This window comes from Pelmatolapia mariae, linkage group LG7 (assembly GCF_036321145.2).
Source record: "Pelmatolapia mariae isolate MD_Pm_ZW linkage group LG7, Pm_UMD_F_2, whole genome shotgun sequence".
Taxonomy (NCBI): Eukaryota; Metazoa; Chordata; class Actinopteri; order Cichliformes; family Cichlidae; genus Pelmatolapia; species Pelmatolapia mariae.
The window spans coordinates 5100951-5125750 of NC_086233.1; the positions used below are offsets into that span (position 1 = coordinate 5100951).

Genomic DNA, 24800 nt, shown 5'->3' on the forward strand with positions numbered 1-24800 from the left:
AAGTCAAACTTGACAATTTGTACTTTTGTTTTGAAAAGGGAGCTACCGTCGTCTGTAACCCGGATGTTAAAAGAAGACCCGCCTTCAAGCCTTTTTTGACCCAATCACCGTAGGCGTTTATATATCGAGGCCAATCAGCGCCTCGTAAATATTTCCGTGGAGGTCTTCAAGCAGAAGCAGCGGTAGTGGTGAAGTGTGTTGATAGTGAAACGTCTAGTTTAGCTTCATTTAGGTTCAGTAATGCCGTATGCTAACCAGCCAACGGTGAAGATCACAGAGCTGACAGACGAAAATGTCAAGTTTGTCATCGAAAACACGGATTTGGCGTAAGTACGAGTATATTTTCCCTTGAGCAGTGTGTGAGGAGGACGAGGGCGGCCATTATTCTCAGGACCAAAACACACGCCGAGTAACAGTGTAAAGCTGATTTCGTTTAACTCGTATAACTAATAACTAACTAATATAATTATTAGTTAAGTGTATGTTAAGCTGGCTAAAAGTGGAAGTAAATGCAGGTGCTTCACATTAGTTAGGTCATGTTTTTAAATGGGTCTTTAGTCTGCTGTGTATGAATTACCATTTAGGACAAAGTTTCATATACAAATAAACAATAAGTAAATACATAGGCTGTAAAAATAAAGAAATATAAGTAGATAAGTCAAATGTGCTGGTTTACTACACAGTAATATTTATTCCATTAGTTTTTTATATTTTCCAGCGTTGATTAAAATGTACATTTTTCTCTACTAAGCTTTTTAAAAAAAAATAAAATAAAAAAATAACGAAATGAAAATTCCTAAAGATTAAAGTATTTTCCTGCCTTTCCTTTGTTAGATTACCAGGTTTAACTGGCAGTCTAACAACACGCCAATTAAAGCTGAGGAAACTTCATTGGACACTATCTTAAAATTTAGTTTTCTTTGTCTTGCAATTCTGTAAAATGTGTTTTGTCTGATAATTAAAAGAAACATTTTATTGATTAGGCAATCAATCATAAAAAGAATCAGCAGTTTCTCGTTAGAAGAATATTTCCTTTCTTTAAGTCTCCTGGTTATTTTCTCGCTTCAGTGACTGTTCGGTCTGTTCTTTTTAGAGTGGCCACAGCAGATCAGCTTTCCCTCTCCAACTTTGTCTCCATATTACTCAGTCTTCAATGTCCCTCTGATTCATAACTCAAATCCAGCTATCCATCAATTCTAAGCTTGTCCATTATATTCATTCCAGATAAAAATCTTAACGCCTTCAGCTCTGTCACCTCCAGCTCTATATCATCACAACATGAAAATGTGGAGTGCAATTTTTTTACTGTCTGAACACTCCAAAATCTGAAAATACAGAGTTTGCTGATGTTATGACTAAGGAATGCCTCTTTGATTTAAAAAAAAAAAAAAGTTTGAACATCAGTAATAGTTTGGTATTTTGCTAGTTGATTTATTACCAGATTCCTGCTGCAGTATTAAATAAATCAGATGTTGCTCCCATCCCCCCCAAAAAATGGGGGGGGGGGCTTTTATAACTTGCAGACACTTCATCGTTCGTCACTGGAAGCCCTTTTAAGTGTTTGTATAATTCAGCTGTCTCAGTCGCAGATTTCAGGTGATCTTGGACACTATTAGAATTCGTACTGTGAAGCACACACCTGATAAAAACCTGAAAGCACAGTCTGGAGTTTAAGGGGGACTTTAACGGTGTGTTGTTCATCTGAAACCATTTTTTTTCTTCTCTTTTTCAGGGTCGCAAACTCCCTCCGCCGTGTCTTTATGTCGGAGGTTCCTACAATAGGTACAGTAGCTTTTTTTTGTGTGTGTATCATTGCTTAACATCGCCAAGTTCTGGTGGGGTCCTCTGTACAGTTATATAAGTAAGTTCTATAAGTAAGCAGTCAAGTCTCAGCTGCTGTTACGACATGGAGAGCAAAACAAAACGGATATTGTGTTGGATAAAGTTGTGTAGCTTCACCAGAACTCAGGGGAAAGCGCTCAGTATCAAACCCACCTCAGCGAGCCTAAATGACTGACTTGCACTGCACTACTTCATTTCCAGCCATTGACTGGATCCAGATCGACGCCAATTCGTCAGTACTGCACGATGAGTTTATCGCCCACAGAGTGGGTATGTATGAGAGCATATGTAATACCTGTGACGGTGCGAGAGTTCAAAGAAGGCTGCTGTAAAAACCTGAGTGTTTCCTGTATCTTCAGGGCTCATACCACTCACCAGCGACGACATCGTGGACAAAATGCAGTATTCAAGGGTAAGCAGACATTTGTAGCACGGCCAACCACAGTTTCATTTTATCCTTGTTTCTCCAAGGTATTTTTAAAGCTTATCTGTGTTGCCACGCTTGCTGTTCAGTGGACAGCTCTCTCTTGTTTCCTGCAAAAACTCCTCCTGCCAGATTAGAGTGCCATTCCTGCCCATGAGACTCAGAGATGCTGTTCATAATTTTCAGACATTTATGGTTTCTACACATGATTTGTCAGCTGCCTGTGACAACATAAATGCCCAACAGACTCAGACTGGTCATTAACATGATGGTTCCCTGGTGTGAACAATACATGATATCAGATTGTGACAAAAGGTGGGACAGCCCAGTGCTTTTACTGCTAGTTTGTGGGCCTCGTGTTCGGCCTCCTGCCTACTCTAAACCACACAGAGTATTTCCAGACACGCAGACAAGATATAAAATCTCCAGCTTTTTTACTGACATGCTCTGGGTAAAAATGATGACGATCTATTGATATGTGAAACGTGCACACGCTCGACGTAACATGGCAGTCTGCTTTTTCTGAAACCATCCCAAAGTGTTTAGAAATCTGACTTGTGGAAGTTGGAGGCAGGATGCAGGTCACCAATCCAATCAGAAGTTAGGAACTGTACTTGAGTTTTTTGAGCCGCTTTCCCATTGGCTGAACAAAGCCAAGAACGTCCTAACTTTTGAATGCGGGCGCCAGCTTTAACACCACAACGTCAAATTCTCCTGCAGGACTGCACCTGTGAGGATTTCTGTCAGGAGTGCTCTGTGGAGCTCACCCTGGATGTTCGATGTAACGAGGACCAGACGCGTCACGTGACCTCGCGTGACCTGTTGTCTAACAACCCCAGAGTCATCCCGGTGAGGCTTTTCTCCTTTTTCTAGGATCGTTAGTTGACTGGAAGCAGAGGTGAAGTTGACTGTGGTGCATTGTGGTTTTCTAGGTGACTTCCAGGAGTCGAGACAACGATCCCAACGACTACGTCGAGCAAGATGGTAAGCTGTATTCACGAGTACATACCGACTGCTGAGGTCTCTGTCTGGTGTCTGTTTTAACATCACTTCATAAATGTTTCTTGTGCTCTGATACCACGCAGACATTTTGCTGGTGAAGCTCCGTAAAGGTCAGGAACTTCGGCTCAGAGCTTACGCTAAGAAAGGCTTTGGGAAAGAACACGCCAAGTGGAACCCAACAGCGGGGGTCTCCTTCGAGTATGACCCCGACAATGCACTGAGGCACACAGTTTATCCACGACCCGAGGAGTGGTAGGTTTTCCTCCCAGTTTGGCTCATCTAAAAACTACATTGTTAAAGAATAATTATCATAAAAATACTGACACCCAATGCACTGATTCCCAGGCCGAAGAGCGAGTACTCAGAGATCGAAGAGGATGAGTTTCAGGCCCCTTACGACCCCAACGGGAAACCGGAACGGTTAGCAAAGAGCCTTATGATGTTTTCTCATCTTTATTATTCTGCCCACTGGGATTTGCATTACCTAACGTTAGCCAGAAGGATCTAGGTCTGTCTTGATCCCTGAAACCAAACAAAAGTTTCCTGAATTATTTGAATCGAACATTGACACTCGTGTTTCCCACTGCATGAAAATGTCCTGTCCTCTCCACTGTTGTTACAAACCACATACTGGGTGAATACAGAGCAGGATTTGTTTTTAATGCTCATGCTGAGTTTGTGTTAGAGTCTGTGTCATGCTGGGAGTCATTTTGTTCATGTTAGTAATTGATGTCCTGAGGCAAGCCTATGAGGAGTGTTGCATTTTTTGGGTACTTATAGCAAATTCCACCCTAAATATTCACAAAGATATCAATACACAGACTTTTGGAGATGGCCAGAACATACTGTCAATAAAGAAGCATGAGATGGATGTGATCCCTTCTCTTATTTTTGCTTGGGTGGTTTTGCTTGGTCTACCAAACCCAGCTTGAAATGAACTCCAGATGCAAGCAAAGATTAGCACGTTCAGTACTGTGCATGTGTTTTAGGCTCTGAATGCAATCCAGGAGGTTTCAGACTTTAAATTCTGAAGTTGAATGACTTTGACTTTTATAAGGAAACTTTGCACGCAGCTCTGCTCACATTTCTCCCTGCACAGGTTCTATTACAACGTGGAGTCATGCGGCTCCCTGCGGCCAGAGACCATTGTTATGTCAGCGCTGGCTGTCCTGAAGAAGAAGCTGAGTGACCTCCAAACCCAGCTGAGCCACGAGATCCAGAACGATGTACTGATCATCAACTAAAGGACCTTCCGCTGCATCAGCATAATCTTCACATCCAGAAATGGCTTTGCTGTGTCCTCCTTGCAGGCTGGCAGGATCACTGATATCTGATCCATGAAAATGTGGGTTGTACAACTTTTTCTGGTCATAATAAATTGAGTCTCAGTCACTAGAAATGTAAAATGCAGTGAGTTTGCGAGATCATTGTTTAATTTGGAGTTTGAGCCAAATGCGTATTGATCTTTTTTGCTGTCAGTGTAACACTTTAAACTGTTATTTTTCCTTAAATGTTCCTTTTTTAAATAAATATTTTCTAAAGGAAATGTGTTTTTTCATGAAATGTCCTTATATCAGTTTTTCTGTGCTCGTGATAACTAACCTGCATCTGCAACCTGTGAATAAATATGTGATTTTAGTACCAGATTTAGACGTTTTAAAACTAAATATATTTAATCAAGGTTAAATGTAATTAATTAGGTCTAAAGAGTCGGAATATATAAGTGAAGGCGTACAATTCTTTGGGTGCTGAGGGGATGAAGGGAAAAACGTATAACTTTTTTTCACATAAATTGCATTCATTTATTTCCTCATCAATAATGACCAAACTGAGCAGTTTCAATATTAACAGTTAAACATTAGATACATTCAGTTATATGACTTAAAACATATTAATGTTTGGTTGGCAGGAGTTTTCTTCAAGTCATTTGGGAGAAAACTCATTTGGGAACCCCGCTTTCATTTATTTTGCACCTTTAAACTTAAACTTAGATCAGTTCAAGGCTTTATTCCCAGACAAATCTTTGATTTTTATGCATGAATGTTTTGTTTACAATCCCTTTATGGTACAAAAGAAATTAATGTTTAAAGCCTAACAATTTCTGTAAACATTGTTTTATCTAAAATGTTTATCTTATTAATCTATTAATACCTTAAATCCGCTGTTGTGACATGTACTGTGTGCGAAGTATGAATTGGATACTGGAGGAACAATAAATGACATATGTATATAAACCACGGGCTTCCGTATAAGGCACCAAAATGACAATTAATCAGACTACAGGCCTTTATTTTGGCATTGCAGAAATTAAAGTCTTTTTCTTTTGGGGCTTTTATTTTGAATGTTTCACAATAAAAGGATCTCGTGGCTTCACGCCGAATAGCACCTCCTCAGTCCTCAGAGGGCTCGGAGGTCAGAGAAGCTCTGTGTCGGGCAGTCAGCTGACAGGCGGCGGATGCTCTGAGACCTGGACCTGGTAGAAGGATGCTGCACGCGGAGGATGACGCGGTAGGACGTTTTTCTTTCGTTTCAGAAGGTCACACCGAGCTTCTTTAGGATTTGCAGAAATTTAAAGTTTCACTTGTTAGCACCCGGTGTTGCAGTGGTTGTAAAACGAGTAGGTTAGACTGACTAATGTATTTCGGGCAGCTATTTCATTCGGCGTACATTTTATCTACCTAGCAGCAAAAAATAAATAAATAAATAAAAATAAAAAGAACCTCTTGGCTTTAAGCTTAAGATACCTGCGACAACGGGTCGTTTAAGGGAGAAAGGACAATTAAAGTCTAATCTCTCATTTAATAATAATTTGTATGCTTGCCGAATTTGCACAATTGAACGTAAAGCTCGGTAAAGGCTAAAAGTTTCTCTTAATGTTCACCCGCGTATACAAGCGATAAAACACCAAACTGTTAATCCAGTACAGCGATTTGGTTGGAATTCTTTTCAAAGAAGATGCCATTTGCATTGCAGAATTCAAAAACTATAAGGAAACTGCATAGGAAGGGTGGCTGTTAAGGGACACCCTGTCTCAATGAAGGGAAACAGGAAATCTGAAATTTTTGTGTGTGGAAGAGTTCAAAATAGAAGCCCAACAGTGAGTGTGTACAGCCATCTGTAAAGCACGGTGGAGGCTCGGTCATGGTTTGAGCTCCATTTCAGCCAGTCGTGTTGGAGAAAACCGGTGGAAATATGAAGGCAGAAATGTACAATTACATTTAAATCCACCATGGAATACCATCTGGAAAACATCTGATTGGGAAAGGTTTTTATTTTTTAGCATGACAGTGATCCCAAACACACTGCAAATGCAGTGAAAGCATAACTGGATAGAAAAGCACCCATTGGAACAATATCAACTGACCTCCTCAGAGCCCAGACTTAGGATAGAGTAGAATAGAATATTTGATGTTATTTATGCAGTGTACGTAAATAGGAATTTGCAGAGTTTGGTCTACACTTTATTTCTTGCATGAAATTCAGATAAAAATATGACACTATGTAATATTTATGTTTATTCTTTGATCATCTAAATATTTCAAATCAAGTATCTAATAAGAGAATGTGATTTGTGAGAGTTAAATAAATCTGTTTTCTAACTCTTAAAGTGGACTCAAACATCTGTGACCTCCACCTCGGTGGACTGATCCTTGGAGTTAAAGATGGCTTCGATGAGGAAGAGGTTCTCCTCCTCCTCAGTCAAAGAAGACGGTATAAGCCTCTGTGATAGCACTTCCTTTTCTACATTTGATCTAACCAGTGAAGAAGAACACCCCTATGCATCTTTGCTCTGGTAAGCTTTCTGCTGCCTTCTTCGTGTCTCCATGTGGCAGATGTATGACCTCATCGGCAGATAAAGTGTTCACATATTTTACTCAAATAATAAACAGCACAAATAAGAAATTATGAATGCATTGACGTGAGAGTAGACTTTTTACTGTATTTATATACGTGAAAGGCATCATATAAACTCCAATAAAAACTCACAGAACCCATCAGACCTGGCTGTCATTGTGCAGAAATAACTGTTCAGGAGGATAGCGTGAAACCTAGATGCATTTACTGAGGAATAATACTTGACATCTTGGTGAACAAGTAACGACGCACATTACAGCAGGTGTGGCCATCTAATTCTGAAGCTCTAATCTCACACACAGCTTCAAAAACCCTCTCCTACATCTTAAAAGCTTCAAAAGAAGGTGATCGGTTAAACCATCTGTCTTCTTGGTCCAAAAAGTGAACACTGGCATCCTTGAATCCTTGAACTTTGGTGGTGGATAACAACTATCAGACACCTATGATGAGATCTTCAGATCCCTTCTCAGGTGTTTCAACACCCACTCACATCTTGTGTCAGGTGACCTCAATAGGTCACATGATAGGGCAGGCAAGGTCTCACAGTGGTTTCACCCAAAACCTCTGGTGGTAAAGATCTACGCCTTTTTTCACACCTTGGCTCGTGTGGTGGTGCATCTGATTAATATTGAGTCAGCGAGCACCTCTTAAGGGACAAACCCCACTAAAAAACCTTTTCAAGCTCTTGAGACTACCATGAGCTGGATGTCTGAGAACCTACACCACCTCTCTGACATTGTGTTTTCGTACCGTGTGGTCTTTGTGGCCCATCGTAGAGCCAAAACACCCTGTTTCATAACTACACAGAGATCATTCCGTTAAATACTTATTTAGCACCATCATTACGAAATTGTTTGGAACAGTTAATGAATAGTAAACCATCTTCAGACTCTTGAGTGTCACTTTTAATGTAAAATCATCTGAATTTGGGCTAAAATATATTAAACACACAATCAGATGTAGACATGTTTAGTTTCTTTATATCCCAGGGCCTCGTATAACCAACAAAAAACCATCAGCTGAGTGGTTTTCCATTTGTTTACCACTGGAGGAGACCTGGAATGTTTTTGCAATGCAGTCATATTAGAGCTGACAGGATAATATTTACAGTAAAAAATAAAAAAATAAGCCTGATGAAGATGAAAATGTGTTTTTGTGCAGCTGCCACAGCATCCAAGACTCTCTGCTGAGCTCTAACAGCAGCTTTACCAGATACAGAGGCATCCTCAACTGGATCATCATCCTGCTGGTTAGTTTCTCAGCCCTGCCTTATCATTTGTGGAAATACATTTAAGATTTTATTGAGTTATAAAAACGCTGTCATTCTGATTTTTAAGGTCCTGACTCATGCTCACCTGTTCTTGGAGAATTTCATACAGTGAGTATAAATTGCTGCTGTCCTTTTTTTGGTTTGAATTTTCAGATTTGGTGGACTTCACATCCATTTATAAAACACATCCTTCACCTACAAACAGACTAGCTTTTTTGTAAACCATTAAAGTTTCATGTTTAGCAAACCTCCCATGCTGTACTCCAGTGTAAAGTCTATATGCTGGGAATCTGCGGGCACATTTAGTGGAAGAAACGCTAAAGCACGAGCACTGCGCTTCACAACAGCACAACACACTCTGAATCTAGAAGACTTTTGGATGGTAATTTGTGAGGAGAAACGCCACACTGAATGTGTCACATGAACATATTAAAACCTCTTGGTCTAAAGACCAAGAATTTCTATTCATTACAGTATTTTTTCCAGTTTAAATGCATCCCTGCTCTCTGTTTACTGTTTACTAAAGCTAACTTTGTTTTCCTCTTCATAACAGACATGGATTTTTGGTAGATGTCAAAAAGGTTTTGGGACATCTGATTGAGGACAACTGCAACTGGCCGTCAGTCATCCTCATTCTGGGTGAGAACCATTGGTATCCGTAGGACTGTGGCAGAGAAACAAACACATCATGAATGATACAGGATTACTTTAGAGTAGAGAGCAGCACACTTGTTGTTGTGAATGAACAAATTTCTTATTTTCCCAGCTGCCAACACGTTTGCTCTGATAGCTTTGCTTCTGGAGAGGTCCCAGGAAAAGGTGAGAGCTTATTCTTTTCTCTTTTAAATGTGAAAGGATGTACCTTTCCAGAGAGGGACTTTTTGACACAGAAAAACATAACAAATCTTTGTTTGTCAGGCAATGCTGTCTCTCTCCAACGCACATCGTTTACACCTTACTAATCTGGGGCTGCTGGTTCTATTTCCTGCTGCTGTCATCGTACATGAGCCTGCAATGTCAACAGGTAACTTTAAACCTGCATCATATTTACTGTAATCCAGACCGATAGATTTGAGTTCCCTTATAAAATACAGTCATTGGCCACTTCATTAAGTATACCAGGAAACAGATTCAGATCAGATTTTGATCCATGTTGACATTCAGTTTAATCCAATTCAGTTTTATTTATATACCACAAAAATCACAACAGTTGCCTCAAAGCACTTTATAAGCCACACAATAATACAAATAAAACAGAGAAAACCCCAACAATCATTTGACCACTCTATGACCAAGTGCTTTGGCAACAGTGGGAAGGAAAACCTCCCTTTATTAAGAAGGAGACCTGTGGCAGAACCAAGCCGCCTGCCGTGACCGGTTTGGGTGAGGGGATGACGTGACAGCATCACAGTGGTACTGCAGATTTGTTGGCTGCACATCCATGATGTGAGTTTCCTGTTCCACCACATCCCAAAGATGCTCTATTAGATTGACATCCGGTGACTGTGGAGGTCATTTCACTAGAGTGAACTCACCTAATCCAGTTTGAGATGATTTGAACTTTGTGAGGGTCCATTATCCTGCAGCCATCAGGAGATGGGAACAATGTGGTCATAAAGGGATGAACATGGTCAGCAACAATACTTGGGTAAGCTGTGTTGTTTGAATGGTACTAAAGGGCCCAAAAGTTTGCAAAATATATCCCTCACATCATTACGCCAACTAGCCTGAACCATTCATATAAGGCAGGAATAATCGTTGCTTTCATGTAGTTTACACCAAATTCTGACCTACCATATGAATATGGCAGCAAAGATTGAGACTCATCAGGCCAGGCAACATTTTTCAAGTCTTTTATTGATGAGTCAGTACGACTGTAGCCTCGGGTTACTGTTCTTAGGTGACAGGAGCAGCACCTGATGTGATCTTCTGCTTCAAGGTTAACATACTGTGGTGTCAGAGATGCTCTTCTGCAAAGCTTGGTTGTTATGAGCAGTTGGGTGGCTGCTTTCCAAACTGCTCATCAACTCTACATCAACAAACAAGCATTTGCAACTCACCTGCAGCTCACTAGATATTTTCTCTTTTTTTAAACTATTTTCTGTGAATCTTAGAGATGATTGTGTGGGAAAATCCCAGTAAGAAGACCAGCTGTTTTTTTTAAATACTCAGACAGGCCTGTGTGGAACCAACAACAGTACTGCATTCAAACTCACTCATTCTGATGCTCTGTTTGAACTTTGGCAGTCCATCATAACCATGCTTAAATGCATTGCGGTGCCATGTGATTGGCCAATTAGATATTTGCGTTAATGAGCAGGTGTACCTAACACAGTGGCTGGTGAGTGTACCTTATTTTCAATTCTTCTCAAACAGCTGGTGTATGGTTTGGTCCAATTAGAATACACTGCCAGCAAAGAGGAATTGTTCTCCAGATAGATTCTGTGGAAAAAAGAAGATATCTTTTTTTTTTACATCACCGCTGGCAGCTGTTTATCATATGAGACAGACCTTTATTCACAGCAGATAGTTTGACTACTGACTGTAGCACTGGTGGAACCGATGACGCCTGGCATAAGCTGTGAAAATAAACCAGGACTTCCATGTGTATGTGTCTCATTGTCTGAAAAGCACGTTTATGCTTTGTCCACCAGGTGGAGCATTTTTCTCTCTCTTGTTCTACGCTATTCTGGGGATGAAACTTTATTCCTACCAGGAAACAAATCGTTGGTATCGTCTGGCTCATTTAGGTATCTGTGCAACTTTTTATTGACCCCATCTCAGAAGAACAGCAGCTGCTACAGCTTTTTGCTTCTGTTTTTTTTTTTTGTTTTTTTTTTAGAGAAAGATCAGAATGGACCTGCATCACAGAAACACCACAATGAGCATCTGACATTCAGAGGTAACAGCTGCTTCATTTCTTTATAGTGCCTCAAAGTGATGTTTCAGCATTTTTAACTCTGTCTTTATTTTCTCAGAGCTCTATTATTTCCTCCTCGCCCCCACTCTCTGCTTCCAGAGGGGCTTCCCCTGCTGTCCTAACGTCCGCATTAATAAGCTGCTTCACAGACTGATAGAAATGGTGAGCTGAACACTGGTGTCATTATTTTTACACAATATTGTTCTATGAGAGAGGAGAATAGAAAAAGTAAAAAGGATTAATAGCGCTGATATGGATGACTCAGTTTTCTCTTTACAAGTCTAGACTTGAGCGCTCCGTGGCGTTCTTCATCCTCTGTTGGCATGGTAACAAAACGAGCGCTAACAAACCGTTTTCTTGGATAGCTTCAGGCTCTTTAATCAGATTATCTTTGAACCTTTAACCAGAAGTATTGTATTTGTAATACTGTGACACTGCACAGGGGATTTTCTGTGTCCCCGCTAATGTCAGTGTGACTGCTCCTGATATAAATCCTTGTTGTTTCGTTATTTCTTTTTCGTTTGATTGTATTGTAGTCTCTGCTGCTCCTTGTTCCTGTCTTCTCTGTCTTTTCTCCTGTTAAATTCTCTATTGTTGGAGAGAATTTGAAACGTAAGGACTTAGCTACTACATTTTAAAGTCCCGACATCTAAGATTTGTTTTGTATGCCACATTAAATCACATGTGTTGAATATTTGTCTTTTTTTAAAATGTATTTTTTTTAAACAAAATGTAAAATTATTGTGCACACACTACATGGGATAATTAAACATAATTTTCTGTTTTTAGGTGGTGGTTGTCCAGATCATGGTTGGCATTGTGCAGCAGGTACAGCAGATCGTTGAAGTCCTTTCTTTGTTATACAGTAGTTTAGTATCACTGCATTTATGTGCAGACCTTTCAGGGAGTCTGGTACTGCACGGCTGTGAGAGCATGTTTCACTCTGGAGGTTGATTTGGGGGGTATGTGTGAATTAGGAGTAGCACTGATGATGACATATGCTATTGAATGTACTCTGCTGATACATGTTTTATTACGTGTCCTTAAAATGTGTCCTCATTCTTTAGTATAACACCAAGAAGTTATTTCCTGGCTATAACCTCTCATCACGTACATAAAAATGCACACATGAAGAGTATTGATCACTGTAGCATTTACAGTCCACTCATTGGTCCCACGAGCCTTTGTGCACAGGGCGTCAAGCAGGCACTGGGCTATGACCTCGGGAGTTTAGAAAACTGGGTCATGACTCTTTATTGTGTTCCTCAACCCGTTCCTCATTGGTGTGGTTGGACATACTGTGCCATTATTGCAATATTTGAATCAAAGTGACATCAGTGCATTTGATTCACCTCTCAGTGATTTTAATGTCCTGTCTATAAATGGGTATAAATGGGTAAAATCTTCAGCTGGTATTTCATGGAGTAGGGAGTCATGGAAATCGATGACTATTATCTTCAAGAACCAAGTTGAATTTCATGATTCTTGAATCCTTTGTTTCCTTCTAGTGGATTGAACCCATCTTCCAGAGATCAGAAATCTCATTCTCTGTAAGTGAAACATGATCCTTCTAAAGTGTGCTCATTAAAACAAGGGCAGCTCCCACCCTTGCTGAATCCACCCTTCTTTCTCGTTGTATACTTTTATCCAGAGCATGGCCATCACTACGAGGGTGGAGCACCTCGTGGGACTGGTGGTTAGTGATTTCTTTTGTCCTTGGTCCATGATACTTAGAGATAAGAGTTTGTATGTGTGGCATATTGGCATTGCTAACACATACTTTCTTGTCAGGCACCGACCCACTTCCTCTGGCTCCTCTTCTTCTTTTTGACTCATTCATACCTGAACTTCTGTGCAGAACTGCTGCGCTTTGGTGATCGCCATTTTTATGGAGACTGGTGGTCAGTTGTATAGAACATTTACTGTAAATTGTGTTAATTTTGCATCTCAGAATTAATGCAGTTTATATTTTATCTACAGGAACGCTACAACTTTGATTGCTTTCTGGAAGAACTGGAATATTCCCTTTCAGAGGTGGTGTCACAGGTATTATCAACATTTTTTTGGTCTGTGTGCTTGAATGTTTGACATGGGTTGTTTTTTTGGGTTTTTTTTGCTTACATGTTTTTCTTTTTATGCATAAAAAGACACATTTACACTCGTCTGGTGGAGAGGAATGTTTCCCCATCACATGCTGAGTTGCTGGTTTTCCTGATGTCTGCTGCGCTTTGTGAGGTATAGTCCACTCTTCTGACATCTTTGGAAAGGGGCTATCAGTGCTTCCTTACCTCCTTTGGCACAGGATACATTGCACCCTTGCTTATGGCAGTATCTGATTCTTACCTTACTGGTCTACAGTATCATATTTAAGGTGCTAGAAGACCATCGTTGCAACTATAGAGTGTAGGGCTTGAATGTCAGGGCCTTGGCTTTATTGAATTTAGTCCCACAAATCTAGCATTTAATAAACGGGGAATCCAGCATAAGTTACAGCAATCTAATAACGTTCAGACTAAGTTTGTGCAGAACTGGCCAGAGACACTGTAAAGGTGAATCAACATCCAAGGGCCACCCCTGCTGGTCATTAACCAGAATGCAGGTTTAAGGAACTTCTGCATTTCTTCCCATTTCAGACCCAGAAGTTACCTCTGAACGATCTCATATACTCCAAGATTGCAGGTGACCTTTCAAGGACCAAACATTGATCTTTAGCCCCAGAAACTTTGGTTTGTGTCCCATGTGAAGCTAAAAGTAAATGTGGAACTATTTTAGACTCTCTGAACTCATGTTTTCAGATTTAAAAATATCTGTTTTCACACTTTGGTTAAGTTTTCGCTGTAAAACTATTTCTGGCCTTTAGGATTCCTATGAACTGACTTTACATCAGTGACAGACGCTGAAAGACTTTTTTTTAAAAGGGTGACATTTCTTAAGATTAATATCAATGTTATTTTGTTCTCATTCAGATTGTGTAATATTACTTAACAGTATGTTATTGAATGTTTGTTTCATACCCCCATCATATGCTGCTACTCTCTTTTTATTCATTGCACAATACTATGTCACTTTTTTTATAAGCACCTGCACTGATTGTTATGTTATTTATTTTACTGGAATAGTTATATCGTCACTTTGTTTGAGTTGTTTGATATTATATTTGCACTATGCTATTGTATACTGCTGTAAATTACTGTATCCTACCATTCTTATTGTATATTATTATATATCTTTATTCCTCTGTTCCTCTGTCTGGTAATTAAGTGAGATTTATGACCATGTTTATAACCTACAAGCTGCATGAAACACACAGCAGTCAGTGTGAGATGAGTCTTTGTAGTCCATCAGTGGGACATTGTAGTTTCACCACAGCTGACCCACGTCAGTGACGTCCACCGTCGCTTTATTAGGTAGTTTGGTTTCTGGAGTGGAGTCAGACTTCACATTTTTTCTTGACTTCGTGATTTTTTTCTCCCACTGGGGAAAAGGAAAAGAGATTAGGATTGAATTGCAGCCCACTTCTATACAATAAAATTAAGCTGGTACCTCTGGATAAACTTACAGTACTAATGAGCTGTGATGGTTCTCTTCTCTCTCCTACACAGTATATGATTGCTCTGCCCCTGCATAGCTGGCGTCTGTGGATCTTTCTCATGATGGTGTTTGAGGTGAGATTATTGCACTGGTGGCAGCTGCTGCTGTATGGGGATGCAACTTAATCATTCATGGATGCATTTTATGTCCTTTTATTTAACACTATTAACAAATGCAAAAAGGCTTTAAATGGAGACATGGATTACGCACTGAAATCTTAATCCTAATAATTAAACCTGATCCACTTTACTGTTTTTGGCCTTCCACACCTAACACAATGCACTGTGTTATTATAATCGGGGCATGCCTTGAGCTGACACCATGTCTTCTCCTTGCAGCTCTTGGTTGCGGTATTCCTTCGAAACTATTTCCAGGGAAACTATGGCAACGGTTTAGTGTGGCTGTTCCTGCTGCTGGGCCCTCCTCTAGCTGTGACCACTTACTTTCACGACTACTACGTCAGCCTCCACGTTAACTGTCAGCATCGCCCGTCACAGTCACCACCAACATCAGAGCGGAGAGTTTTCCTGCAGCTTCACTGACTGAGTGAAGGCAGTCTAGCAGATATTCCTACACTTTTGCATTTATGACTGGGCTGAGAATTCATCTGTGAGGCAAAGCTGCACATGCCTGATGTTCCACTTCAGCAATACATATTATTCTGTGTACACCAAACCTGAGTTATGCTACTATGCATACACATCAAGCTGATATTATTGGAATAAATGACCGTTTAAGGTTTCTTTATTTAAATTTGTTCATTCATGCTTTCTGAATGTGGACAGCAAAGTGAGATGGTGACTCAGCTGCAATCAATTTGTAAAGGTCTTCCTGATGTGACCATTCCTGCTGTAATCAAAGTTGCTGCTAGGACGCCGCCACGTCAACGTGTGATTAAGAGGCCTTCATTTATATAAGTTTACCGAATCACAAGAACCGCAGACAGCTTCTTCTTATGTGAGTGTGCACAGAATCTGAAGCAGAAAGCGAAGTTCAGCAGAAAATTTATAACTTCCATCATGACACTTGTTATCTCCGACTGAGGTTTTAGGTTTTGTCGAGGCAGCTAACACAAAGAAATACTGGCGCTATTGAATTTTGTTTGTAGTGTACCCCTCTAATCGTTACTTGTTCAGGCTATTGTTTTCAAATAAAGCCATCTGAGTTACTTAGCCTCATCTCCTCTCCTTGTCATAGATCCTAGATGCATATGCCAACATTCCCATCAGGTTCCTCTTCTCTGGAGGTTCTTTTGTGGATTAACATTTGCCATCTGAAAGGAATACAGCCTGTTCTTGCCGCCTGCTGCTGAAGGACACAGTTACAAATTCCCACTTGCGCAAATACGTACTGCTCCCGTTAGCTGGTTCCCAAGACCTTTCAAATGCACTTACCATCTGTCATGAATGCAAGTGAAAGCAGGTGGACTCAAAGTGCAAACTTAAACAGTACAGGATATTTACAGTCGAAGGAGGAGAGTGGGAGTTGGGGTAATGTACAGAAAATAAAATTTTCAAACGTATAACTTTTCATGCAGTTTCAAGATATTATTTTCAATTTTGGGAGACGGTAGATGCCAAAAACAGCTCAAGCTGATTTAATTTTGGTAAGAAATCGGGTCATGGTCAAGGTCCCACCAAATGTAAAAAGCACTAAAAGCTATATATTAAGCTTGTTATGAAGTTTATTCTTCAAACTTCATAACAACATACTAGGCCGTGGGGGACATGAGTACAAAGGTTGGCTAAGCATTTGACCTCGAACAAACTTCATATTTTTTCAGTAGGATTAGGGTTTTGTGTCTCCTCCTGGGATCAAACCAGGGATCATTCAGAGCTTAGATAAAGATGTAAACTACATAGAGATACACAGATTTATTAAAAAAAAAATAGGGGCATGCTTTCCTCATTTCATATTTAAATATTTTTTCATGGTTTGGAAGAAAGCAAGAGGCCGTGTTCGCTGTATGTGAGGCTTTATACGAAAAATGAAACTCATTGATAAATTCACATTTGTTTGTTTGTTTTTCACTGTTTAAAGGTGATTTAAGGTAATTGTGTGGGCTGTTTATTATTGTTTACGACCCACAATCCTTTGTGCAATGAGAACGCCATACCCTAGGTCACGTGATATTGTCACTGAGGCGGAAATGAAAGTTCACTAGCGACAGCGGCGGAGCACAGCTGAAAAAGGTACGTCCAGGATCACACATAAGCCTAAACTGTTATCGTGTCAATACGTGTACCATGGCCTGAGGAGAACCGTGAGGCTGTGGGTGAGGCTTTACTTGCTGTCAGGTGATTAGAACGGGTTTTATCCGCATGTCCTTTTATAAAATCCCACCAAGAAGCTCGCTGGCTAGCTATTAGCTTCTTTTAGGTAAACCAGCTGAATTTCGTGGAGTCAAAGCGGAAGTGTGTTGGCTTTCCTTTCGAAATAAATGTTACTAGAGTTCGACTGAAATATTCAGATTCTTAAAGATCAATGTATAAATTGTGAGTCTCTAATACATTTGTGTTTTTCAACAGAAGAAGCTCACCTTCGACAGTTTCTACTTGCTGATAAAAGGATTAATTTCCTGTTTTTTGTCTCCGCGCTCTCAACGCAAACAAACCCAAACAAAACGAAACAGGAAATTTTATTTTGAAAACATGACCAGAAGCGTTAGCGTTTTGGTCGGCTCTCGTTGACGGTGATGCATACAAACCTTGATCACCTTCCGCGTTTGTATTGTGTGCGCAGCAGCCAAATGTATTTTATACGGCAGCGATAAAATAGTTTGTCAGGATCATTTAAACCTCTCTTGGTTCTTGAGAAGTTCAGACTGCTCACAGCGGCCAAGAAACGCTGCGCAGCCTCCAGCTTCTTTCACAAGGTTGACGGAGGATGCTGTGCGCTTTTTGTTTTGGTAGCTCTCGTCTGTTTATCTGCAGCCTTGAGACAGACCTCAGGTGGATATTCTGGCAATCCAACACCCGGTTAGTCACTCTGACTCGGACCAGGTCACCTCTGGCTGGGTTTTGTCTTGGTTTCGGTTGCAGTGCCTGCAGCATGTCACCTTCAAAATGAGGGTCCCCTTCGCAGAGCAGTGTTAGAATCGGGGTTTTATTTTTAATTTAATTTTAATTCCTTAATGCATATAGTACAGATCAGTATCAGCACACCTTCAGAGCAGAGTCCAGCCTTAATCTGCATTGTATTTGCAGTGCTTTAAATTCAGCAGGGTGCTCTGACTTTGCTCAAGGTGATGTTGATGGGGTTTGATGAAAGTCATGGCTTTTACTTAATATTACAGGGAGAACAACTTCACGCCTTTAATGTAAATTCATTAGGACAGGCTACTCAGTACACCTTTAATCAGCTTTATATACCTTGTACTCCAATATTGTGATAAGTAGTTAGTGTCTTACAGATCACACTGTCAGAGAGTGTATAAAATAGTTCAGACAAGCTCCAACTTGGGGTAGGTAATCTCGCCTATAAATAATATAGTGATTCACCCTTTAATTTCCTGAGTGTTGTTAAAGCCCTTGCAATCTGCATGTACATGAAAACAATCCGGTTTAGTTACAATAGTGGAACAAGGTTTGTAATCACACCAGGGTAAGTGAACATTATTACAGCATCAATGAATTGTGCAAACATGTGCCTGTAAAAGCTGTTCATTCATGATGATGATATGAGAGGGCTCCTTACTGTAGCCTGGGTCTGTGGATCTTCCCTCCTGATGTCTGAGTTCATATATACTGTTTAAGTACAGCTGAATTCCCAGTGAATGCGCTCTGATTTAGTGTTTCTGGCAGTGTGATCAGAGAGGAGAACAAGTATGCACACTCGTGTTAACCAGCAAGAGTCTAGCTGTCTCACTCTATATTTTTTTTGCATGAGTGGGCCTTTTGTATAGTTTTAAAGTGTCTCGTGGCTTCTGCCAGAATATAGCGTCCTACTGATTTCTGTTTGTGGCATGGAGGGGAATCTGTGTGTGTGTACATGTGCTTACAAAAAGCAGTTTCCCTAATTCTAATTTTTTCAGTACCTTGTCAAAAATAAATAACAGAGTTATAAAATGGGCTGCCTCAATTGAGATTCACCTCCACTATCTTGGACTGGAGCTGGAGACGGCAGGCCCTGTTTGCTCTGTAGGCTTGGTGAGCTGTAGGGTGTAGCTTGTGGTTAAAGTGGCCCTTCAGCAGTAGAACTACCTTTGCCAGGTGGAGTTCAGGAGAGAGCAGCAGACCATCCAGCTGTAGCGAGAGATCCTTTTTGTGGGAACAGCTGAATGACAGTGAAGTCTGAGCCAGTTAGTGGGGGAAGCGTTATATTAGAAAATGCTGAAACAAGTCGATGTGTATGCTTGGGTGGTCATTAACATATCTGAGCTGACTGCTGAGTTAAGTATGTGCAACGTCTGTTTTTAAGTGTTTTAATGTGACCATAAAAATAAAATAATAATAATAAAATAACTAAAGCAATAAATAAGCTTTTTGCTGTGTTAAGAGAAGGTGGATATTTGGCTGTGGGAAATCATTGAGTTCTGCTTTTGACTTGAATCTAACGCCACAGTTTTTAAAGTAAACATCGGTCGGGCTCATTGGCCTTAATGTTTGCACAGCTGCTTTGAAACAAACTCCATTTGGATGTATTCTTCCAGATGTTTTGGCATAAATTGTCGTGTCTTGAGGAAAAACACCCGTTACTATCACCACCTGGTACCTGTTGCTGTGGGTGGGGGAGCGCCACCTGTATTCTGCTGCTTCTTTGTCCTGTTCATCCCGTGTCTCTCTCTCTGCTGCTGGTGAATGTAGTGATACGACCTCTCCAGTCTTTTAAAAGACTCAGAATTCCCTTCTGCTTGTGAAGTTTTGTAACTGTGCAGTTTTAAGTGATGCGTGATTGCATGTCATGATGTTTTGCCCCGTTGAATTAGGTTAGCCCAGCTAGCTTTCTCTCTAATGCTGCGAAATGTGCTTAGGCAACGTCACTTATCACTCCCCTGGAGTGAGTGTTTAAGGACTGGAGGTGCAGTGTGGTGGGAGTTTTATGCTTTTCTGTCTGAAGGAGGGGTTATGTTATGCTGGTGACGTTAAAATAATATGAGACAACTTGCTTTGCTTTCAAGATTGTCGTTCAAGACACTGCACATAAATCAAGCTATGTCATCCACCTCTTGCTCCAGATTTACCATCTAATGCAGTAAAATTCTGCCTCCACCACAATATTTTTTTGCATAGAAGAGCGGTATCACCCAACACACACCTGATTGGAAGGCAATGACAGTATATTGTAATATTTTGTGTGTTTGTGATTGTGTTACAGAGCTGTGATGTCATGGCAGCTGCCAGCGTGAGCAGACCTGGCAGTGCCCAGACCACTGAGAAGTCTCAGTTGACCTTGAAAGGTAATTGTGATTTTTTTTTTTTTTTCTACTTTATTGCTCACACAGACAAAATGTTGATACCGCAAACAGAAGAAGTGTGGTACAGGTACTTCTGTTTTTTTAATCTCTTTATCTGGCTATCCCTTCTCCAAGCATAAGGCAGTATATTATCACCCATAAACATATTTCATAATGTGACTATGTCCTTTCTGTTGCGCTGTTTTTGTTGTGAAACCATGAATGATGAACTGCGACCAGCTTTGGAGAGGCCAGTTTAGTGACGCAGAGCTGTACTTGTTGTTGTGCAAACAAATATTTGTTTTTTAGCTTGCTGACTTGAGAAAAGCAGCGTCGGTCTCTACCTGACATAAAAGTTGACTTATAAAGTGAGATAAGGGAGGATTTGCATCCTTAATGTAATGCAATATTATCTTCCTGCCAGGATTCAGTACAGAGACAAAGGTCCAACTGCAAGATGGCAAAGTTAGGTCCAAAAAATCCCCAACCTCATGTCAGTCCAGGGTTCAGCACAATGTAAACACAAAAGGCAAAAATTTAAACAGAGAAACACTCAAACAAACCACAAAGAGGAAAAACTTACACTAAGACATTACCTGGAAAACCGGAGATGTGCCCAGAGGTGTTAACTGCCAGGAGTACAAAGGTGACCTGGCAAGAAAGAAAGGGAAACTGGGGGTTTTACCTGTAGGTGTGTAGGTGTGTAATTCGCTGTTGGAGAAGAGGCAGAAATGGAAATAACTAAAGGTGAAGACAAACAGCTGTTAGAAAATAAAACAGGAAATGAGGGGAACAATCCAGACACCCTCAGGTTTCTCTCCTTTTTAGTTTGTTTGACTATTTGATAAAATGTAACGACCAGGATCCACAAAGTTTACAGCTTACTTAGCTCACACCTTGGTTTGTTGGATGAATTTACCTTGCACTGCAGCGTTTTCCCTCCGTGGTTTAAATAAATGAATAATAATTTCGATCCATCCAGGCAGTTATGCAGTCTAACACCTCTCAGCTCATCAGCTGAACACCTACATCGCAGCTGGCGCATGCATCAATGTAAATGCCACATCTACTGATGGATTTTCATTTTCACAAATCTGATTTGTAATTGAAAATATCACATATTTAAAATCCTGATCTGTACTTGCGATAATCAAGGAAATATAGATACGGTACACTTTAACCTGCAGAATGACAGTGATCTCCCACTAATTAAATCTCATATGTTTAGATTTAATTTGGTAATGTTTTGTTAGTTTTATGCATTAACCTAGGAGAAACAGAGCCAAATGATGACCTGACACTGGCTTGGAGAATAGAGGAAGCCTTTTGCTTATAGATCATGATCGAATTTTATTAATTGGAGGAGTCAGGAAACAAAAAAGATTCACTATAGATGGCTGTGATAGACTTTTTATGTTCTTATCTCTAATGACTGAGGCAGCAGGAGGGCTCGCAGCTTCAGCAGAGCTGCCAGGGTTTTAATGTGACATTGTCTGTGACTTTCAAATTGCTTTAATATATGACAAACAAAAAATTATGTAATAAAAATAACCGTTTAAAACTCTGTTCAGTAATCCTACTCTGTAAGAAGTGAATCGGTTATTTAACAAGTAGTTTGGTTGTTTCTTGTTTCTTTGTTTTTCTGTGGCACATAAAAGATTTTGATTTGAGGTTTTGGTGGTTTTTTTACTGGAGGTTAAGGTGACCAGATAAGTGTGCTACCTACAACACAACCTTGTTTGCTACTCCAGGCTTTCTGTTTCAGGCTCGGTGCTGAGAGATTTCATTGGTCATGTGTCCAGCGTAAGTTACCATAGTAACTGTGTCAATGCAGAGATTTTTTTTTTAAACATTTTTTTTCTGTGTTAATTTTCAGAAGGTTTAGTTCATGTGTTTGAGACGTCATTCAATGTCGTTCCAAAAATCGATTTAGTTGAGAACAGTGTCGTACAGTGAGTCTAATCCAAGCCTGAGAGTCCTGCTTGGTTTAATCATCCAACACTTGAAATGGTCAAAAGGATGAAAACATCACAGTAACAGTAGTTCTTACCTTTTAATATGAGTTTGTATCATAGACCTGATATAAGGATATATGACCTGAGCGTTTTGAAGTCTGTATGTTTAGGTTAGTTTGTTTTAGAGCCTGTCATGAGCAAATTTAACAAGTGTGTGGAGTTCAGGCATGCATTCATAAACTGTGTAATACACAAGCACACGTGCCTGTTAATAAATATTGAACAAAAGACTGTGTCTCCACCACTCAGAAAAAGAAAACCCATCCGTAACTCGAACTTTCGAGTTAGCTTTGCTAATCAGACATGTTGTTTTGTCGTTACCTGTAAACAGATGGTGCAAATGCATAGACACTCAAACTTAGGTAGTGACAGGGTCAGTATGAACAAACTGGCGCCAGGTGTGTGAGCTTTGAATGCCTTCAGTGATAACTGCATGGATATGGAGTCACTGTGTTCATGTCGAACTGCTGGATAGCCCACGCCTTCTGCCTTCTCCTTCTGGATAATAAAGAAAGGACGTACCTTTATAGAGCTTCCTGATTGGCAGATCTGAATCAAAGTTTCAAGTCAGGCATAGCATACCATTTTTTGTTTCTTTTTTTACTGATTGAAACTAGTGTCCATGCATCAGATAACTCCACCTGTATACATTTTTCTTTGTACTATGCTGTAATATTTTAGCATGAAGCTATAAGGTGATTGACTCACTTTTTGTTTTTGCATGAATCACTTGAGTCTGCTGGGAATAAAATGAATTTCCCTGCACCTTATCTTTAAAGAGACAAAAAAAAGTTAATCAGAACTTTTTTCCTTAATTATATGTCATTGAACTGCACCAGAGTCATAACCACAGGTTTGATCATATGAACACTGACTCACCTTTTTATTTACCGATCTGCTCTCAAAGGCTGTCTGCCACTCCTCCACCTCTCCCACATCCTCCCACACTGTTGAAACTTACTTCAGTTCTTCCATTTCTGGCACACCTCCCACCTCCCCGTGTCACTTCCTCCCTGTTTCTAGAGAACTTCACATGAGTCATGTTCTGTTATGCCAGATGTTCAGAAGATCTGAGGTCATCAACATGTTGCTGCCAGTGTGGATCTGCTAAGGTCTCACTGCAAAGGAAGAAGTACAGATGGAAACCCCTCTCTCTATCTTTTTTTTTTTTTTTTTTATCTTAATCTGTCACATTTATTCTTTCAGTCGGTAGTCCTGAACAGAGGCACTCTGCGAGACGCTGCGAGTCAGCATGTCCTTCAGTTTGCAATCTTGTGATTTTGTGATTCAGTGTGAAGAAATCAGCTCCTCTGAGGACCGATACATGCGATAACAAGAGTCTCAGCAGGCCTGCAAGAATTCCAAGCCTCTGAGCTCGCCAATGTCTGGATGTACACTTTTACCCCACTCCAAATAAAAAAGAAAAAAAAAAGCTTGAAATCAGTGAATGCAAAAAGTTTCTTTACTTTCAAATACTCATTCCACCTTAAATGGAGCATAAGTAAACAGTACAATGTTCCCCCAGTGAACATTGTACTGGTTCCTTGGCTGGATTTTTTTGTATTTTTTTTAACATGAAGGCTTTATTGTGGTCAGTCAATTCTTTTTCCCCAAAAATTAAATAAATTAAATACATTTTATTAAATAAATAAAAATTAAATAAATGAAAATGACACTGAAGGTGTGTTCCTTTCTTCCACTAGAGGGCAAAGTTTGTATTTGTCTGATACACTCCGTGTACTTCAAATCCATCCTGAACAGGCCGTGACACACAGTGTGTAACAAAATACTCACAACAACCAGTATACATGCAGGAGTATACACAGTCCAAGGAGTTTCTGTTAGGGTGTTGTAGTACGCTGTAACATTCGTCCAATTTACTGAACCACTTATTTAACTTTTAACTCCAGCACCGCTGAGAACCATTCCAGGTGACCTAAAATGAACGGTAGTGTACACCGTGCTACTGTTTTCTATATAATAAATAGAAAACAATCTCATAAAAATCAGGATTGTTCCAGAATCCTATATGTACACATCGCCTCTTGGCAGTCATCTTAACGCTCCTACAAAGACTTATTTGGCCAGTTATTTTGGAAGCATTGCTGCATTAGCTTTAGTTACCATGGTCACCTGGATGAAGAAACTGCATATATACAATCACCAGTCGGGTCTGATTTAAAAAGAAGGGGGTTGATGTGGACACAGTGGAGGACTTTAAGTACCTCGGATTACACAGTGACAATAAAAACGCCACTGCACTCTACAGGAAGGGTCAGAGCCGTCTGTATTTTCTGGGGCCTTTTCTCATCTGTTGGACACGCTCGGGATTTTACATGAGTCTGTTGTGGCTAGTGCCATCCTCTATGCTGTTGCATGCTGGGACAGCAGGCTGAGGGTCACGGATGCTAACAGGCTCAATGAACTGATCCACAAGGGCAGTAACATTGTGGAGATGGAGCTGGACTCCCTTAAGGTGTTGTCAG

At 40.2% G+C, this 24800-nt stretch overlaps 3 protein-coding genes across 4 annotated transcripts in view; all 3 read left to right on the forward strand.

Moving 5' to 3' along the window:
- The first annotated feature begins 158 nt into the window (after nt 1–158).
- Nucleotides 159–4785, forward strand: polr2c (RNA polymerase II subunit C). Its single transcript, XM_063480481.1, has 9 exons — nt 159–326; nt 1733–1782; nt 2044–2112; nt 2202–2254; nt 2987–3115; nt 3199–3250; nt 3352–3520; nt 3614–3688; nt 4368–4785. Exons 1-9 carry the CDS (start codon nt 241–243, stop codon nt 4510–4512), a joined length of 828 nt encoding a protein of 275 aa, XP_063336551.1. The 5' UTR covers nt 159–240; the 3' UTR covers nt 4513–4785.
- Nucleotides 4786–5659: 874 nt separating this feature from the next.
- LOC134631912 (diacylglycerol O-acyltransferase 1-like) lies at nt 5660–16076 on the forward strand. The gene is made up of 18 exons (XM_063480482.1): nt 5660–5776; nt 6877–7061; nt 8285–8372; nt 8461–8501; nt 8947–9032; nt 9160–9212; nt 9312–9417; nt 11048–11143; nt 11236–11295; nt 11372–11475; nt 12103–12141; nt 12822–12863; nt 12965–13009; nt 13105–13214; nt 13294–13359; nt 13461–13548; nt 14916–14978; nt 15243–16076. Exons 2-18 carry the CDS (start codon nt 6931–6933, stop codon nt 15444–15446), a joined length of 1422 nt encoding a protein of 473 aa, XP_063336552.1. The 5' UTR covers nt 5660–5776; nt 6877–6930; the 3' UTR covers nt 15447–16076.
- A 971-nt stretch (nt 16077–17047) lies between these two features.
- The window catches only part of wwp2 (WW domain containing E3 ubiquitin protein ligase 2), a 60890-nt gene continuing 53137 nt past the window's right edge, over nt 17048–24800 (forward strand). For both annotated transcript variants that reach the window (XM_063477632.1, XM_063477633.1), the window contains exons 1-2: nt 17048–17096; nt 20221–20302. In XM_063477632.1, the coding sequence (XP_063333702.1) occupies nt 20233–20302 (70 nt within the window). In that variant the 5' untranslated portion in view covers nt 17048–17096; nt 20221–20232. The remainder of the gene's footprint in view (nt 17097–20220; nt 20303–24800) is intronic.

Coding starts and splice junctions, on each gene's coding strand:
- polr2c (XM_063480481.1), top strand. CDS start 241: ATGCCGTATGCTAACCAGCCAACGGTGAAGATCACAGAGCTGACAGAC. Junction 327..1,732: donor ATCGAAAACACGGATTTGGC/GTAAGTACGAGT, acceptor TCTCTTTTTCAG/GGTCGCAAACTCCCTCCGCC. Junction 2,255..2,986: donor ACAAAATGCAGTATTCAAGG/GTAAGCAGACAT, acceptor ATTCTCCTGCAG/GACTGCACCTGTGAGGATTT.
- LOC134631912 (XM_063480482.1), top strand. CDS start 6,931: ATGGCTTCGATGAGGAAGAGGTTCTCCTCCTCCTCAGTCAAAGAAGAC. Junction 9,033..9,159: donor GTCAGTCATCCTCATTCTGG/GTGAGAACCATT, acceptor TTATTTTCCCAG/CTGCCAACACGTTTGCTCTG. Junction 11,476..12,102: donor TTCACAGACTGATAGAAATG/GTGAGCTGAACA, acceptor TTCTGTTTTTAG/GTGGTGGTTGTCCAGATCAT.